Source organism: Orcinus orca, chromosome 8 (assembly GCF_937001465.1).
Source record: "Orcinus orca chromosome 8, mOrcOrc1.1, whole genome shotgun sequence".
Classification (NCBI taxonomy): Eukaryota; Metazoa; Chordata; class Mammalia; order Artiodactyla; family Delphinidae; genus Orcinus; species Orcinus orca.
Window position 1 is genome coordinate 38,510,190 of NC_064566.1, and position 19,140 is coordinate 38,529,329.

A 19,140-nucleotide genomic window follows, 5' to 3' on the forward strand; every position below is an offset into this window, starting at 1 on the left:
GGCTCATGGGCTCTAGAGCGCAGGCTCAGTAGTTGTGGGGCACGGGCTTAGTTGCTCCATGGCATGTGGGATCTTCCCGGACCGGGGCTCGAACCCATGTCCCCTGAATTGGCAGGCGGATTCTTAACCACTGCGCCACCAGGGAAGTCCCTGGTTACTATCATTAATAGTGTTTGTTGCACATGTACCATTGCTAACAAAACTAATAGCTGATAGCCCCTGCCCTGTGCCTGGCCTGCCCAGCCTGTCTCACTTGTGTAATTAACTCTCACAACACCGGGGTTGGGGGTGGGGGTGGGGGATGGGGGGGAGATTAGGTAAGAATTTTTACCTCCACAAAGTACTTACATTTCCTTATTTATCATGAAGTATCATTTGATTTTCTGTTTTAATTCCTCAAAGACTGTACCTTTGCCCTTATAGCTTTGACCAGCCTCAAGACACAGTGTTACCACCGGAATTGATACAATTCCTTCGACCAGGTCAGGATTCCATGTGGAGCCTGGTTGGCCACAGGGCACATGAGGCTTTTGATGGTATTGAAATTAGCTCAGGAGCCCCTGTTCCTTTGTCCCCAGGGGCTCACCCTGATTTGTAATCTTTTTTATTCACATATACTTTTTTAAATAACAGTTTTATTGAGATATAATTCACCCATTTAAAGTGTACAATTCACTTTTGCATGTTTACAGAGTTGTGCAACATCAGCACAATTTTAGAACACTTTCATCACCCCAAGAAGAAACCGACATCCCCTGGCAGTCACTCCTCATCCCTGCCCCCAGCTCTAAGCAACCACTGATCTACATCTACTTTTGAAAACCTCATGAAACTTTCTTCTCAGAAAAACAAATGTGCATTCACACATTTTGCCTACAATTTAAGGGGCTTTGCGGGCCCCCTGAAGCTTATTGACAGCCGTGTCAAAGATCTTGGCCAGAGTGGGGACCTCTGTGCTTCCTCATGCCATGGGCATCAGAGGCCCAGAGAGGGCAGGGACCTTACCCTGGGCCACACAGTGAGCTGGTAGGAGCACCATACCCAGGTATCGCCTTTCTGTGGTTCCCTAGTGACAGAGATCCCATGAGGCTTGTTTGTTTGTTTTTAAGAAGGAGGGTCAGGGACTTCTCTGGTGGCCCAGTAGTTAAGACTTTGCCTTCCACTGCAGGGGGTACTGGTTCGATCCCTGCGATCCCTGGTGGGGGAGCTAAGATCCTATATGCTTGGCAGCCAAAAAACCAAAACATAAACAACAGAAGCAATATTGTAACAAATTCAGTAAAGACTTTAAAAATGGTCCACATCAAAAAAAGATCTTTAAAAAAAGGTCAGCCACCTTGTCTCCAGCTAAGTGTCAGGCACTATTCTAGGTTCTTATCATATATATGTTCATTTAATCTTCACAACAGTCCTGCTAAGGCGGCAATTAAAATTACCATTTTAAAAATGAAGATGCTGAGATGCAAGATTGCACTGCCAGTAAATGCTGGGACTGCATTCAAACTCGGCTGCAGACTCCTGGGACTGTGATCTCCCCACCACTACACGAGATTGCTTTCCTAGCCTGAGACTAGGAGATAAAATAGTCCTTTTATTCCCCACACTTGCTTTGCACACTCAGAATCCCTGATTTCTGGTATGTTCTCTCACAGGGTCCATTCAGACCCCTGCAGAAGGGCAGAGGGGGCAGAAGGGTCTGGGGAGCGTGACAAAGGGTGGCTGAAGTGTGAGGAGGAGGCTGGTGGCAGTAGAAGTTGTCACATGCCCAGCTCTTGCCCCAGCAGCTGCCAGCCTTGGAGGTGGTGGGCGTGCAGACACCGACCCCCCAGCCGGGGCCCTGGCGGTGACTCTGGCAGTGGTCTGAGAGCTTCCCTGGTATCCTGCTCTACCCAAGTTGCTAAACAACACCCCGACTGCCTCCAAATGAGGACAACTAATGGAAAGAGTGGAGGCCAGGGATAGTTTTCCAGAGGGATGATGGGAGTGGGGGCCAGCAAGAGTAGGAAGGTTTTTCATCTCCTAATGTGCTCCTCTGCCCATCCATGCCAGCATTTAACATCAGTTAAACACTGGGAGGCAGGTGGTAAAGGGGTCACTTACCTGCCCCCTAGGAACCTGCTAATGCAGGAGGCATTCTCTAACTAATAGACACAACAGAGCCACCCGCCCGCTCTTTGGCCCTTGAGATGGTGCAGGAGCCTAGTGCCAATTTGGTGTAGGGCTCAGGGAGTGCAGGGCCAACCCAGACACACTTTTGTTTTCTTTTAAGGAAGCAGCACATCTGTTCCTCTAGAATAAGTCCTGAGTTTAGAAGCGTCTGCCTTTGAAGGCGACCTGAGAAGTTGTCATCGTGATGCTTTGGGGGCTGGCAAGAGTAATTTATACTTCTCATAAATATTCAGAAGCCAGCTGTCATTTACATAAAGCTAGAAACAGAATGAATTCTCTTTTTAGAGGATGCCTACCAGATTCACTAAAAATTAAAGACACCAGGAGCATAAGGATGAAAAGTAAACTCTTAGACCCTGGACTGGTTTTGTCTGGCATGGATACAGCTATTTTGCTCCTTTGCTTACGTATCACTTTTTTCCAATGAGAGTGAACCATCAGCCTTGAAAACCAGCAAATAGAACAAAAGGTGCTGTCACTCACTGTGCAGACTCACCTCTTAGACCTCCATCTGCAAAAGTAGACATGGAGAGAGTTAATGCCTCAGCCAGCCTTGCAGATAAATACAGTTAGTTACCAGCCCAGAAATTCTCTGCTTGTGTGAGAGCCCATCATGTTAGTCCCTCCTTCTGAAATTGCTTTGTAACACCTCCTCCTCTTTCCCACAAGAAACTTTTGAAAGCTGGACACAAAGGCATGTCCCACTTTAGGGCACTGGGTTACCGGGTGGGGAGGGGGGTGCCAATACCCCCTGGCAGGGAAGCCCCCAGATCAAAGGGAATTCATTCCCATGACCCTCCCTCAGATCATCGTGGGTGTGATTCTCCTTTACTACATCCTTGGAATCAGTGCCTTAATTGGAGCAGCTGTCATCATTCTGCTGGCTCCAGTGCAGTATTTTGTGGCCACCAAGCTCTCCCAGGCCCAGCGGAGCACACTGGTAAGTATCTGTAGGTGTGCATGCGCCCCCTTTTCCCATCCTTCCCCCATACTGCTCCCTCTCCCCTTACATTAGTGGGTCTCCTCACTCTTCCCCCAGATGTCACCAAACAGTGCCCCCCACACACATCCACACTATGATTGACCTTAAGCAGGTCACTTCAGCTGTCCAGGCCTCGGTTTCTTTGTGAAATGGGATTAATGGAGCATCCCCGAGGAGACGGAGGCTGGGCGGAGGCTGTAAGATGGTGAGGGCATTGACTCACCTCCTTCCTCTTGGGTGGGATGGGGGCAAAAGAAACCCTTCTCTGACTCAGTGACTCCTGGCAGGAGTATTCCAACGAGAGGCTGAAACAGACCAACGAGATGCTGCGTGGCATCAAACTGCTCAAGCTGTACGCCTGGGAGAACATCTTCCGCACGCGGGTGGAGATGACCCGCAGGAAGGAGATGACCAGCCTCAGGGCCTTCGCCGTCTACACCTCCATCTCCAGTGAGTCCCCCGCAACCAGCCAGCCCTGTGTGCAGCTACTTACATGCCAGGATAGGGTGCCAGGGCTGGGGGAGGAGGTAGGGGTGACAGAAGTGGGAGACTTCGGGGATCATCCCGTCCAGGAGAGCCTCAAGCTGTCTCTTGTAGCAGAGCTGCCAGAAATCAATGTTCTTCAGCCATTTGTCGAGCAAACGTATTGAGAGCCTGCTACGTGCAGGGCCCTGGGCTGGCCCTCAAGGTACAGTGATGAGAAAGATAGATGTGGTCTTTGATGTCTTATTAAGTTGATATGTTATTGAGAGGCAGCAATAAATGAATAAATAACAGCAGTTTTGAATTCTCCCGAGTGTGAGGACTTCTTTTCAATAAGTCAGACTGAGCTGCCAGTGCCTTAAGGAAGCTTTCATCTACCTGGGGCCATGAGAGGTAGAAAATTTCTCTTTAAAGAACAAAAGCTCAAGCTTGAGGTACTCACAGGTGTAGGGACTGAATTTACATTAACCAAGTGGTTTGGGAACCCCAAGCCCCGAAAATAGAGAAAAAAAGACCAAAACTGGTAAAACTCCTATGGTCCCAGAAGACACGCATATTAAAACCATTTTCCAGAGAACATAGGACTCCAGTGGCAAATACTCATGTTAAACAATGAGCTGATAATAAAGAAATAAAAATCCAAAAAAAAAGAAATAAAAATCCTCCAGAAAAGATGTACCACCAGAGTGAGAGTCAGCAAATAGGAGAATTCGTTCCTCCATACCTCGAGATGATAGAATAGTCTGAAAGAGATAATAAAATAAGAGCTTTAAGGGAACTCCCTGGCAGTCCAGGGGTTAGGACTCTGTGTTTTCGCTGCTGAGCACCGGGGTTTGGTCCCTGGTCAGGGAACTAAGATCCCACAAGCTGCATGGCATGGCCAAAAAACAAAACAAAATAAAACCAACAAAATAAGTGTGTTAAAATAATTAAAGGAAGGCACAAGGCAAAACAGCAAAAAGAAAGCCGAAAGAACATCTAAAAATTAAAAATTTAGTTATTGAAATTAATTCAGCTGGCCCCCTGGTCAGAGTGGGCATATAGAGGTCAGGTGATGGATGGAGTCCTGGCCCAAGTTTATCTCACAGTTGGTCTAGTGGTTCCATGGATCCACCCCTTTGTGGTTACTGCCCAAGTGCATAATTGGGATGTAGATATTTAGCAGCTAGAAAACCTCATTCTGATTCCCTGATCTGTCCAGTTTAAGAGGCATTTTGGTAGGAAGGGCCAAGAGGAAGCCCCCAGAGAGAAAAAAATAAAAAAGAAACAAAAAACAACTCAGTGTACAGGTTAAATGAATTAACATAGCTGAAGAGAGAATTTGTGAATAAAAAGATAGATCTGTGGAAATTACACAGAATGTGGCAAGGAGAGATAAATGGAAAATGTTTTTGTGAGTTGGGAGAACCATTTTACAGATGGGAAATTGAGGCCCAGAGGGGGGCATCTTCCTGAGGTCACTTCTGAGGTTAATGGCTTGGCTCAGACTAGATCCTCTGGAATCTCTGAGACTCCCAGCCTCATGCTGTTTTCCACCCAGAGCCAGGAACCCAAGTGGGGTGAAGAAAACTGAGGGCACAATGGGCACCATTTTCAGGCTATTGTCTCTGAATAGAGGAGAAACAACCCAGCATGGGCTCTGACAGGAGTGGGAAATAGGGAAGGAAATTAAGAGAGGTAGACATTACGACTACCACCCCCCTCCAGCTGAAGTTGGTTCTCTTGGTGTGGCAGGAAGAGACACACCTGTGGGCATGGCAGTGCTGGGCAGCAGTGGAGGGTGCACCAGATGTGTCTCCCAGAGAGGTGCATGGAGAATGAGGTGGTCCCTCAGGTCACCTGTGTGTTCCTGGCAGTCACGTTGCCTAGCGAGGGGGTCTGGTGGGCTCAAGTGGCCAGCGTCCAACCTGAAGGTTCTCACAAGGTGGGGCTTGCACTGAGCACTTCCTTGTGTCCGGTCAGACCATGGCGTCCTGGTCCAGGCACCAGTGGCCAGGCCACCCACCATCGTGGCACCAGCCATGACACCCTTCTGCAGAAAATCCTGCTAAGAGCTGATTTTCTCAGAATGGAGCGATGAGCATGGCAGTCTTCCTAGATTCTTCACCAAGACACTCCAGGTTCCTCAGCCGTGACCTTGTGGCCTCCAGGCACCCCTGGGCTGAGCACTTGATAGGACAGGAGAAATTAGGCGGGAGCCTCTGGGGAGCTCAGAGAAACCAGTGTCCATACCCTAGGCCCTCTTCAGCCTCTCTGTCAGCTCTGCTTACCCCTGAGCCTGGTCGTGGTAACAGTAACCCCACGCTGTGTACAGACCCGTGAGTTACAGACACCTAGCTTCCAGACACCCCATCGGGGGAACGACTGCTGAGGTGGGGGAGGTCTTCCCCCTCCCGGCAATAACGTGGCAGGGTGGAGTAGGGCAGGCTCACTGTTGCTACGACGGGAGAGAGGGAAGGGAAGCCGTAAGGAAATTGGGAGCACTGGGTCCCCAAGATTCCTGACAGCAAAGTAGGGACAGCCTCTGGTCACACAGGTGGGGGCAGGTGGCAGCTACTTTGGTTCTAAGAGATGTATGCTTATTTCCTGCAATCCAAACTTCAACCTGCTGGGACATGTTTCCTATGGAAACAACATCATAAGACGCCTAGGTTCCCAGGCTAGCCCACGAAGCCTGTCTAGTAGGTGCTTTTTGTCCTGTGGGGCCCCCAGAAGACTAGCCATGGCTTTGTGAAGGGTCTGGAGCCAGGAGGACCTGGGGCAAGAGCTGAGATGACAATGGCTCTGGAGCTAAACAGGGGTCTCCCCAGGGCCCCTCACCTGTCCAGTACTTGGTGACCTAGAGAGATAAACAGAGCAGCCCAGGCTGGTCCCTGGAAGAGGGCAGAGAGGAGGAAGGGGACGAGCCCTCCGGGAGAGAGAGCTTTGGAAGCCAAGTGCTGTTTGCTCTGTGTTTGCCCTTGCTGGGATGGGTTTCTTTGTGTTGGTCGGCAGTGGGTTGGGGAGAGACAGGGAGTTAGAGTGAGGGCACCGCCAGGCTGCAGTTATATGCTTTGAGTGTGTTTTCATTTACTTCCTCCTGGACTTCCTGCCTTCTGCTCCCTGTCACCCAGAATTAGGACACAGGTCATTAAGCTTGAGGTAATGGGGCATCTTTGATTCTCGCCTCTGGCACCAGCCATGGGGTCCTGTGGCCGCAAAGGAGCCCTGGAGTCACGTGTCCTGATGGGGCCCATCCTGGTGCTGCCTGCTGGGCTTTCAGTCTGGTCATTGTACACCAGGCAGACTGTCAGGCAGACAAGGTTACCTCTGACACTCTGTCTAATGGTCTCACAGTGGCATCACTGAGAGCTCCTGTTTGTGGAGCCTTGAGCTGGTGCATGGCAGGACAGAGCAAGGGGGTGAAAAGGAAATGATACAGTTTCTCTGCCATCAAAATCCAGAATCAGCATTTCCTCTTGAAGAAAAACAGATGTGAGTTACTCAGAGGGCGTTAAGTGAGCCCTGCCCTGTGCTAACCACTGGGAGGGACGCAAGAGACCAAAGATGTGCTCCTGTTCTCAAGGAGTTTATAGTCTGCTAAGAAGTCAGAGCTAACATACGTGAAACAGTGTGGCAGGGAGCTCTCGACCACGGGGACCTGCTCCACGCTGCTGCCCAGCAAGCCTGACTTCATTTAACCCTCCGAACAACTTTGTGAGGTTTGTAGCACTATTGTCCTATTTTACAGCATGGAAGACTGAGGCTCAGGGAGGTGAAAGGACTCTCTGAGGTCCTCAGCCAATAAGTGGCAGAGAACAGAGAAGAAGAAAGCTTGCACGGCCTCAGAGTTCACACAGAGCTTCGTGCAAGAGGAGGCGTGGCCGCACCTGCCACAGGCAGGGTTTCAATGAGCAGAAGACAAAGTGGGGAGAAGCTGCGAGCAAGTGCTGTGCTCACTCCCCTTAGAAACCAATTCAACCCTTATTTCCTTGCAGAACCCGCGTAGCTCTAGGTGTCCAGTCCAGCCATAAATTTGAGGAAAGCTTTGCAGGGGTGACACAGGGGTCCCAGGCCCTAACTGTCAACCAGTTGACATGCTGCCAGTTCATTCTGTCCTTTGTGCAGCACCCGTTCCTCCTCTCTGTGCTAGACTCTCCTGAGGCCCTGGACATTAGAGAGGGGGCTGCACGGTCCTCACCCTCGCAGTCTTGTGGGAGACCAGGCCGTGAACAGGGGCCGTGCCTGTGGTTAGAGCCACAGGGTCAGTTCTAAATCCCCCTGTTCTCTTTCATGGGCACACCTGGCCCTGGCCTCCTTTATTTCTTTCGTTCCCTTATCTAATAAATATTTACTGAGCACCCACTATGTGTCAAGCCCTATGCCAGGCCTGGGGGATGCGGCAGGCTGTTCACAGTCTAGTAGGGAAGCCAGACGGGCAGCTGTGTCGTGAGTGACAGGAACAGAAAGTGGAATCCATCAGAGCGGCACCCAACCTCATCTTAGGAGTGGTGGGTGTCAAGGAAGCCTTGTGCTCGGTGAAACCCATTGCCGATGCCCGTAGGATCCCTTGTCAGCCAAGTGAGGGAAGAATGTTCCAGGCACAAAGGCCTAAAGGTGAAAAGGATGACGGGTGTGTTCAAGACTCGAGTATATCACGGTGAGGAGAGGGTAACGAGACCAGATCATGCAGGACCTTGTGTGCTGGGTTTTCTCCTGAGGCAGGAGAGGCATTGAAGGATTTTAAAGGAAAGGTGGGTCTGCCATCTCTTCCAGTGTTCTGTGGTCAGGGGTCTTCCCTCTTCCCACTCGGGTCCGAGCCACAGTCAGGTGGTTCACATCAAATGAATGTGACTGGCCTCATGCTATGTTTTGAAAAGCAAAAAACAAGCCCCCAAGCTCGGATGGAGGTGTGGGGTGGGCAGGATGGTGCCTGTGAACCCCATTCACAGGGCACCCAGCACCTGCCCCTCCCCGCAACCCAGGCCCTGGCTGTTCTTGGCGAGTGTCTCCTCCTAGGCGGAGGCCCTGACTCAGAACAGCCAGTGTGCGGGGACAAGGAGACCTCCAGACCTGGTCCCCCTTCCTTCTCCAGCTTCTCTGAACTTCAGCGTCTGCCCTTCCTTCCACCAGCTGGTACAGCCACAGTGGGTTGCTGATGCATAGCCTGGCGGGGGGTTTGGGTGTCTGAGGGAGAGCTGGAAGCCGCAATCAGTGTGGCTGTGAGCCTCCTGCCTCGCTTCCACCACCTCCAGCGCCGGACACACGCCACTGCCTACTTTCCTTCCCTCTGCTGACTTCAGACTGACTACCGGACTGAATAGCTCTGTTCACTTCGAAATGCCTTTCCCCTCCTACAGGTGCAGCCTGCAGTCACTGTGAGCTGGCAGCTCCTCCCCTGGCCCTGGGTAGGGGAGGGGGTGAAGTTAACCAGAGGCACAAATGGCTCACTGTGCCTCCCCGTGCATGGCTTCTGAAATATTTATCAATGTTTTGCAAATGAAAAGCTCCTGCTATTGCAGTGCGCGGGGGACTGCCACCCACAAGGCCAGACAGCATTCCTTGGCCAAAGCCCAGCGGGTGGCGGGCGGCAGGCGGGGGAGCAGTTGATCTGAGCCCTGCTTTGTTTTCAGTTGATCTGTTGTTTTGTTTTGTTTGGGGGGTATGAAAAGCTGACACAATTGTTCACTACGGAACCCCCAGAACACAACACAATGCCTGAAACAGCAGAGACCCTCAAAAAAGAATTTCTGAATGAATATTTCTTAAAGGATGGAGGGGCAGTATTAAAACAATAGGTACCCTTATCTCTACTCCATTACAAAAAGGCTTTCCCTCTTGAAGGTGGCCTTTCTGACCTGCCTACATGCAACCAAACTTTTCCATAACAGCATCACACTCACACATCGTTTCATAATCTTCTGCTTTCACTTAGTGTTATTTAACAGTATTCCCTACTCCCTAACATTCAAGCGTTGAGCACTGTCATGTCCTTCTTTTTTGAATTGTTTCCTAGATCAAATCTAAGTGAGTCAGCCCACCCCATGCCAAAGTTGGAGAGAAATCTATTCTTGGTTATATTTCCCACTCCTCCGCTGCATTTAATGTCCCATCGGCCCTTATGTGGTTCAGGAAAATGGAGGCTCCCCGGAGCTGCCTTTTTCCCTCATTTACTAAAACAGCTGATCCTGTTGGATGTTTCCAGTTTACTTGGTTTCAGGGGTTCGTTGCTGTGGTAGTGGTTTTTGTGTTGCTGTGACAGGCAGTGCTGCAGCTAACAGCATCTTGCTGAGGGCTTTGTGCTTCTCTTGAGTGATTATTCAGGATAAATTTCCAGGAGAGGGATGGTAGGATCAGAAGTCTGAACTCCTGTGCAGCTCTAGCTACAAAGCACCAGACTGCTTTCTGAGCGAGTTGTACCAATTTATAATCTAACTTCCAAGCCTATTCTTCAGCTGGGAGTTGAGCCCCCGTGTGTGGGGGAGGGGTCTTGGCCTGGGGCAGGGGCCGAGGTGGGGTGCACAGGTACCTTCTGACAGGATGGGCAGGAGAGGAACGGAAGGTGGCCCCTGCCTGAGGGAGCTCCCTGGAGGAACTGCCTTGGAGGGGAGGGACGAGGCTAACTGTCTTTTCAGCTTCATCACTGGTGATGGTCAATGGCCCAGGCCTGATGGACATCCTCCTCTCCCTCCCTCTCCCCAGCCAGTGATGGCCATGCTCTGTCCTATGTCCCAGATCTGGGTTCCTTATGCTGTGGGAAAACCAATAATGCTTATCCTGCCCCCTGCAGTACGAGAGGGCTGTGAGGGAGGGCTGTGGCATTGAGGTAGGCACCAGGAGACCATGGAACCTTCATCAAGAAGGGCAGTTAAGGGCTTCCCTGGTGGCGCAGTGGTTGAGAGTCTGCCTGCCGATGCAGGGGACACAGGTTCGTGCCCCGGTCCAGGAGGATCCCACATGCCGCGGAGCGGCTGGGCCCGTGAGCCATGGCCGCTGAGCCTGCGCGTCCGGAGCCTGTGCTCTGCAATGGGAGAGGCCACAGCAGTGAGAGGCCCGCGTACCGCAAAAAAAAAAAAAAAAAGAAGGGCAATTAAATCACTGTCATGTGTGATATTAGTGTTGATAAAAAGCCTTGTGGTCGGAGAGATTGGCAGTGCCCCAAGGGCTCCAGCCATATCTTCTCCATGAGACAGGGAACCCTCCAATGGCAGGGCGCATAGATTGGGGATTCCCCAAAGATGGGCACAATATCTTTCCTATCTGCTTGGGAACCCCTTATGGGCATGTTTCCTCTTTCCCCGTCCTACAAGGTGTCTCCTGGGAGCATAGTTCCTCCTGTCTCCTTCCTCAGACTGGGAGCCCCCTGAGATCGGGGACCACGTTCTTCCACTCCCTTGGGGTTCCACATCTCCATGTATGTACTAGGTGGTGCAGGACTCTTGGAGTAAGTAGACAATCAGCTTCTTGGAATGGTGTTGACGGTCTGGAATTCTTCAGAGTGTCAGACACTCTGGCCTCTGGCTCCTGGCTCTTGGCTTCTCCTTTAATTTAGCTAATGGCAGAACCAGACTCCTTTCTGCGCTGGCCTGGAAGAGGCTCCTGGAAGGAAGGAGGAGGAGGTGGGAAGGTGGCAGCTAGGATGGGCGTCTCTTACTCCAGGAGGGCTACTCTCTCTGGAAGTTCTGGCCTGGGGTCAGGGCACTCTCGGGCATCTCACAGCTTGGACCAGAGGAGCAGGGCTAAGCTAGCAGCCCATGAGGTATAATACTCAGGTAGCACTGAGGCATCACAGAGACCTGTTCCCTGCATTACCTGCTCTCACCTTGGAGAGAGCCAGCGTATGTGAACAAGTAAGTACAAGTTTACAAAAATCAGGTGAAGAAACCGAGGCTCAGAGAAGGTGAACGATCAGCCCAAGATGACACAGCTTAGAAATAATGGGGACTCCGCCCTTCTCTGACTTTAAGTCCAGATCTCTTTGCTCTTTGGGGTCCCTATGAAGAGCCTGAGGGCCACACCATAAACAGAATAAGGAGAGGGCCTCTGTTGCAGCAAACCAACTGTCCTACCTGGGCGTGGGCTGTCAGCCTTAGAGCTAAGGCAGACCCTGCTTCCAGCTGTCCTCAGTCACTAATACCTCAGTGTGAATGAGTTTGAAATCCTTCCTAAGAGCCATGGGAGACTGGGAAGCCTCTCAGCCTCAGAGTGAGCCTGGGATTCAAGGACCAGACGTAGAGGAAGGAGTAGCAACTTGGTGCCCCCAGAAACACGTGCTGCTGACCTCATGGTTGACCGCAGTCCGCCAGCTCTCCAATCCCTTCCCCTGCCACTTTCTCACAGGGCTTTCTTCACACTGTCCACATGGAGCAGAGTAAGAGCATTTCAACCTTTATTTAAAGGCTTAAGTCTCAGTGATGGAGATAAGTGTCCTGAGGGACACACGTTAGGAGCTGGAGGTGCCACAGAGCTAGAGTTCTGCCCAGCTCCACCCCGCAGGCTGGGGAAAGGACCCCAGAGGCTGCCCTGCCTTCACACCAACCTGGACAGCTTCACTTCCAGCCGTCTCCTTCCTCCCACTAAACTCCCCCTGTGCTTCCTCCGCAGTTTTCATGAACACGGCCATCCCCATCGCAGCCGTCCTCATCGTAAGTGGATCCTTTCTTCTTCTCCCGGTGAGAGTTGGTTGGGCGGGGTGGGGAAGGCTGTCTGGCGTGAGAGGCGCCCAGGGTTTGGCCTTTCTGCACAGGGGCTTCGGAAGATGGGCTCAGCAGCAGGACTGAGAATAGGGTGCTGGATGGAGAGTCTATATATGCAGCCAGTCCCTCCACTGCCCCACTCCAGGCAGACAGGACCTCCAACCCCTCTCCTGGAAGACCTGACGCTTAGTCTCTAGAGCAATTAAACTTTCTTTAAAAGAAAAAAAAAAAAAAAACTATCAAACCTCTTCATTATAAAAGTGAAACTTCTTCATTATAAAAGTAAAAATTTCTACAATGTTTTTGTAGAAATTTTGGGAAATACAGAAGGGAAAGGGCAAAGAGAACTTAAATCACCCATAATCCCACTGGCAACAAAGTTAATGTATTTTTCTCCAGTCTGTTTTTGATTCACAGAATACGGCATTTTTACAAAATTAGGATTGTGCTTCCTATGCAGGTTTGTAAACTGCTTTTTAAAATTTAAGAATATGACACGAAGAATTCTCCATGCCATTAAATATGACAATGGTGGTTTTCTAAAGCAATTTTGACCAAAGCTGAGTAGGAGCTGAACAGTGGGGGCCGGCAGTGCGCCCCTCAGAAAGGCCCCACGCCCACAGCCCCTCACCCGGGGCTCCCATCCCTGGCTGCTGTGACTTTCCCCCGGGGCCGGCGTCCCTGAACTGTGGCGAGCTCACAGCCTGTCAGTCACACTTGGGAATTCACTTTCAACGTGACTTACTGACTTGGTTCCTGGCCTGGTTCCCTGGGGAACTCTGGGTAGCAGAGGCCACGGAGCCGAGCCAGGTACCCGGAGGCTGGGGGGCAGGCGGCAGGCGAAGAGGTGGTTTTGTGATGATCGTGTTTACATTTCCGACTGAGGACTACAGTCTGAGAAGGCAGAGCTGACCTACCCTGAGGGCTCCTCCCTGGTCATTCCTGGAGTGAAGGAGGCAGGGCAGGGAGGGACGGTTCCATGAGATGGCTGTGAGAATGGTGGTGTCTCCAACCCAAAGGTCCCCTAGGTCCCCTGCTTCCCGCCTCTCATTTCCTTCCCAGGGCTGAGGGCTGCCAGTGCGGGAGGGGCCCACACGCTGAGTCACGCTCTGCTCTGTCGCATCTGTGCCTCTGTCCGCAGACCTTCATGGGCCACGTCAGCTTCTTCAAAGAGGCCGACTTCTCCCCTTCGGTAGCCTTTGCCTCCCTCTCCCTCTTCCACATCCTGGTGACGCCACTGTTCCTGCTGTCCAGTGTGGTCCGGTCCACAGTCAAAGCTCTGGTCAGGTGAGAGGAGGGTCCAGCAAGGGCAGTGGTCAGGCCGCTCACGTGTCGGCCCCAGGGCTCACTCTGGTCACTGCTACAACCACAGCTGTTTGGTCCCAGGACATGCCTGCCCGTTGATCTGGGCTTCACTGAAGCTGGTTGTGGTTGGTCAGAGGGACATGGGCCATGTGTAGCTTCCCTCCCTCTAGTCCCTGAGAAGGACTAGCCAACGTGCTTACATCCTGCAAGGAGAGTGTCACCTCCGAGAGAACTCCATAAAAAGGAAAATTCAACATTGAGCCAAATTTGGTATAACCTCATCAATTCTAACCATTGGTCCTAGTTCTGCCTTCCGGGGCCCCACAGAATGAGCGCCATCCCTCCCCCACGTGACAGCCCCTCAGATTTCAGAAGGTATCCCCAAAATCTTGGTCTTCCCTAAGCTGAACATCCCCTGTTCTCTCCACGGGTCTCAGCGCCTTCACAGCCCCGCTCAGTGGAGCAGCTTCCTCCAGGTGCCTGTACACCCTGTCCCCAGTTGGCTCGCACTCTGGGAGGCCCCACCTCTGGGCTCTAGAGCCCAGTGGTGACTCTGCCCCTCTCCCAGAGGCATTGCCTTCTTGGGAGTGAAAGCCTGAAGGTAGAAGGCTGAGGCTCTGGCTGGAGAATGCCACAGCTGGAGTGCGAAGATCTCCTTAGGCCTTTGAAACAGCTCCTTGAAAGCAAGGGCCAGTCGTGCCACTGGGGAGAGCTGGCTGTGTCCTTTCTCATCACCAATGGGACCAGACAGTAACAAATGTCCTCTGTACCCAAGCCCCTCCAGCCTTGAGGGAAGTGACACCCCTGTCTCGGGGACCCTGGCAAGTCCGAGGCAGCTGGCAGGGAGGGGTAGCTGTTGGAATGAAGTAGCTGATGGAAGGAGGGTCAAGGATGGAAGGGGTCATAATGCAGTAGAACTGTGGTCATAGGAGTATCTGACTAGGGAGTAGCCGGCTGGAAAGGGATTAGTTCCCGTTTCCAGGGTCGGCTATGCTGACTCACTTTTGTTGGCCGTGGCATTGTGACTTCTAATGATCAGCCCTCCTCCCCCACCCACACCCCAGCCTGTGATTCTGTGTAGAACCCACAGATTCAAGGATGCTACACCTATGGAAAATCCCTTGCCTGAGTCAGAAGTATTTCTGTGTAAACCGTTCTCATGTCACCATCATCAGGATAGCTAAGGCCGTTTTATTTATTTATTTATTTATTTATTTATTTATTTATTTATTTATGGTACGCGGGCCTCTCACTGCTGTGACCTCTCCCATTGCGGAGCACAGGCTCCGGACGCGCAGGCTCAGCGGCCATGGCTCACGGGCCCAGCCGCTCCGTGGCATGCGGGATCCTCCCGGACCGGGGCACAAACCTGCGCCCCCTGAATCGGCAGGCGGACTCCCAACCACTGCGCCACCAGGGAAGCCCACTAAGCCCTTTTTAAAGAGGGAGACCAGACTCTGGGCTGAAAGTGGGAACAGGACACAGCCTGAAGGTTGACCCCAAGGCCAGCTCCTCCCCTCCCCCACAACCCCTGCCAAGTCATGTTGGAACAAGGACAGAGGGGGAAGCGGACGAGGCTGGCTGTCTGCTCCTGCTGTGGGGAGGGGGTGTCATGCCCAGAACAGAAACAGGGGTGGGGGTGGCCCCAGGCTGTTGGACATTTAAGCAAAAGGTGGGAGAGGGGTACACGAACAATTCTCAAGATTCCCCAGGCATCTTGCCCACCCCCAGGGATAAGAGAGAATGAATCAAAAGAGTGAAGCTTCTGGAACCTCCTCTGAGTCCATAAAGAAATCCCAGGGGTGGAGCCTTTTCCTCCATGAGTTGGGAATAATACCTCTTCCACACCTCCCCCAGCAAGATCAAATTATATTATGGGGATTAAATTATGTGCTTATGAAGTATTTAACAGTGTTTCATGTATATTACGCGATCAAAAAATATCAGTTGTGGTTGATAGCCAATCCTAATCCTAACTAACCTAAAAGTCACTGGTAAAGCCCAACATCCTTCAGTCTAATAACTCAAGACTAATCAACTGTAACGCTAACCCTAAAACTAGCCAATCCCACCTGATCCACGCCCTAACCTACTCCAGCTGACTAGTAGACCCTAACCAACCTTGGTAACACCTATCGCCCCCCATGGGATGCCCCCTGTCTGTCCCCTCCAGTGTGGGCTTTTTGAGGGCCACACCTAGAACCTGGCATCTTCTCAGAGCTGCTCTCTCAGGCCTCGCCCTCCTCCCTCTCCCCTCCCCTCTGCCCTGGGCAGGGTGAGGGGTGTCTGCACTTCCTCTGCAGCGTGCAGAAGCTGAGCGAGTTCCTGTCCAGCGCAGAGATCCGCGAGGAGCAGTGTGCTCCCCGGGAGCCCGAGCCCCGGGGCCAGGCCAGCAAGTACCAGGCGGTGGTGAGTGTCCAGCGTCCCCTTGCCATACCTCCCCCCCCCACACACAGTGTTTTTCTTTAATGCATGCAGCTCGTTCCCTGCTGGTCCTGCCTCAGCCTGTCCTCACTGGGGGGGAGCTCCCTTCCCTGCACAGCTCCCAGCCCCTGGGCCCTCACCTCCTCCTAACCATCCCCAGCCCCTCAAGGTTGTGAATCGCAAGTGTCCAGCCTGGGAGGATTGTCGGGGCATCATGGGTCCGCTGCAGAGCCTGACCCCCAGTGCAGATGGGGATGCTGACAACTGCTGTGTCCAGGTGAGTCTGAGACCCCGCAGCCCGACGCTCGCCACCCAGCGCCAACTCCAGGAGGAAACACTAAATCTGAAGTGCCAGAGACCTGTGTGCTGAGCCCTCTGCCCTGGAGGTCACCTGGCTGCCTGCAGAGTCCATAGGAGTCCTGAGACCAGGGACAATGCTTCCATCTCCACCAAGTGGGGGGACCTGTAGCAGTCCTCTGGGGAGGGTGCCTCAGGTAGAGAGGTCTGCATGAGAAGGCCATTCCCCCACTCCCCTGCCTTGGAAGTGATCTGGGGACTGGAATCGGTGTTTTCTGGCTTTCATGGGGGAGGGGAGGCGACGGACTATTCACACTGAGACCCCAGCTGCCTTTCTGTTCTCTTCCGGGGCTGGGGTACCGCCAACGAAGATCATTGGAGGCTTCTTCACGTGGACCCCCGATGGAATCCCCACACTGTCCAACATCACCATCTGCATCCCCCGAGGTATGGCCCAGCTCACCCCTCTATCATGGTCTGGGGGTGTCCCCCTTGGAGTCGTGTTTGAAGTGCTCCCTTCCCACGCTCCCCTGAGTGACATGGGGAGAAAAAGAAAAATCAGGATCGATTGAGTACCTGCTCTATGTGCACTCTTGGTGTGTGCTCTAGGGTATGAAGGTTAGAGAGGGGGTGGGCTACTTCCCCGACGAGTCCATGTGCTAGGCAGCAGTGCAACAGCAAGGACAGGGCAAGACAGCGGGACCTTGATGTCAAGCCATCTGTTGCAGACAGAATGGGTGCTTCACAAAAGGAAAAGCAATCCCCAGTAGCCAGGGAAGTCATAGTGGAAGAGGCGGGGATTCTGAGAATGAGCAGGGTGCCTCGAGCCATGAGGCAGCGTGGACATTCTGCAGGGGAGGCAGCAGGAGCAAAGCATGGAAGTGGGAAGGAAAGGGTGCCCTTTGTTGGGACTGGGAGGCGCTGGGCACACTTGAGAGCACTGGAAGGAGAAGCAGGTGCTTAGAAAGGGGCGGGGGGGATAAGCAGTAGGAAGGAGGAAGGACCTGGGGAGCCAGAGGTAAGATGTAGGTTTCCAGAAGGAAAAGCTCAAAGGACTCCCTGGGGATTCTAGGTAGGAGGAAAGCAAATGGGGGCCCCGGGGTTGGGTATATCTGTCTGTCTGTCTTTCCGGGTGGTGGTTGTTCAGACTCCCTCCTGGCCCCAGTCCCATCTGCCGCCCTCCCTCCCTGCAGGCCAGCTGACCATGATCGTGGGGCAGGTGGGCTGCGGCAAGTCCTCGCTCCTCCTAGCCACCCTGGGGGAGATGCAGAAGGTCTCGGGGGGCGTCTTCTGGAACAGGTACTACATGCATCCTCTGGGCTCAGTTAGTGGGGAAAGACAGTGGGCAGGCAGAAGCCCTCTTTTCAACCGTGCTTCTCAGTGGAGGATGCATCATGCATTTACTGAGTGTGTTCAGCGAGTACTCAATGAAAGCACTGAATTGTTATTCTCATTACCATCATTAGTATTTGTTAAGCCCTCACTATGTGCCAGGTACTTTGCTATGTCCTCTGCACACACTATGTCCTTATGAAAATCCTTATGAAAACCAGCAAGGTAAGTAGTGTTAACAGATCTCGTGTTGTAGAGAAGGGCCAAACTCTTTGCCCTCATTCACCCAGCTAATAAGTGGCAGAGCTGGAATTCGAACGCAGTTCTGTTTGACTCCAAATTCTGCGTTCACGCAGCCGCACTGCCTCCCAGTGTGAGGGACCGTAACACAAACATTGGTTTCTGGCTTGGTCATCAGCAAAGTTGATACAGACCATTCAGTGGGTATTTCAAGGAGCCAGAGATAAACCAGACAAATGTAGGTTTCTGGGCAAAGATCACTATCCTAATTAAAGAGCCGGAACCCTAGACTGAGTCAGTCATGAATCTATTATTTATACCCACTTCCAAAAAGCACTTGAAACTAGTTGATTAAAGATACAAATAAAATAAAGACTTTTTTAAAAGCCAGAAAAGAAGAGCCAAGAAATGAAGAGGGTGGAAAAGGTGTTCAGAAACCTGGACAGAACATGGCTACTGCAGTCATCACACAGCGTGGCTTGGAGCCTACCGGCACTCATCCCCAACACCTCCCCGTCCCCAGTATCCAAGAATCCAAGAGAAAGAGGGATCCGACTGAGGTTTCAGGAATGAAAGTCACAGCCAGAGGCAAGATGTCAGGTTTTTTCATAAGCTTGAGTGCAGACTGAGCAGAGAGAAAGACCTTGGGACCAGTGTCTGAACACCTGCATGTACCCGCATTTCCTGTTTTTCCAAAATGTCCCTGAATGGTGCACCCAGCACATCTGGCAAGTTTCCCTCCTCAACGGGGCTGTGGGTTGGCAAACAAGCCCCTTGGGTTTCCCATGACCTTAGTCTCTGGAACCTTGATTCCACTGGGGATGTGGTATGTCTGGGACAGACGGTCTCTGCATCCATTCCCTATCTTATTCGGGTGTCTCTCAACACAGCCTGACAGGAAAGGTCCAAGCATTGCGTTGCCAGGCCCTTGTACCAACTGCCCCTCAGGGCTTTGGAGGGAGGAGCCCTTGTCCGTTGACTGCCTGTGTGTGTCTGTGATGGGAAGACAGGAGCCCCCAGTGAACTGTGAGCTGAAGAAAGCAACTGACCATTTATTGGGCACCTGCTACGGGCAGGCCCTTTGCTAAGTGCACTGCAGGCACGATCTCACTGAAGCTTCCCGCTGGGTGTTATCGCCCCATTTCACAGAAGTAAGAACTGAGGACAGAGAGGCTGGGTGACTTACCGGTCAGCATGCAGACCAGGGTCCCAAGCCTGGGCTCTTTCCCTCAA

The 19,140-nt window shown here is 52.2% G+C and overlaps 1 protein-coding gene across 11 annotated transcripts in view; it reads left to right on the forward strand.

Moving 5' to 3' along the window:
• Positions 1-19,140, forward strand: part of ABCC8 (ATP binding cassette subfamily C member 8) — a 76,216-nt gene that overhangs the window by 27,965 nt on the left and 29,111 nt on the right. For 9 of the 11 annotated variants that reach the window (XR_004479886.2, XM_033416165.2, XM_049713179.1 and 6 more), the window contains 8 exons: positions 2,975-3,109; positions 3,439-3,601; positions 12,218-12,285; positions 13,451-13,596; positions 15,918-16,023; positions 16,199-16,315; positions 16,707-16,782; positions 17,529-17,634. Coding sequence is in view for 10 of the 11 variants with exons in the window: in XM_033416165.2 (XP_033272056.1) it covers positions 2,975-3,109; positions 3,439-3,601; positions 12,218-12,285; positions 13,451-13,596; positions 15,918-16,023; positions 16,199-16,315; positions 16,707-16,782; positions 17,529-17,634 (917 nt within the window). In the remaining variant the exon portion in view is untranslated. The remainder of the gene's footprint in view (positions 1-2,974; positions 3,110-3,438; positions 3,602-12,217; positions 12,286-13,450; positions 13,597-15,917; positions 16,024-16,198; positions 16,316-16,706; positions 16,783-17,528; positions 17,635-19,140) is intronic. The other 2 variants (XM_033416158.2, XM_033416164.2) reach the window with 1 other exon arrangement.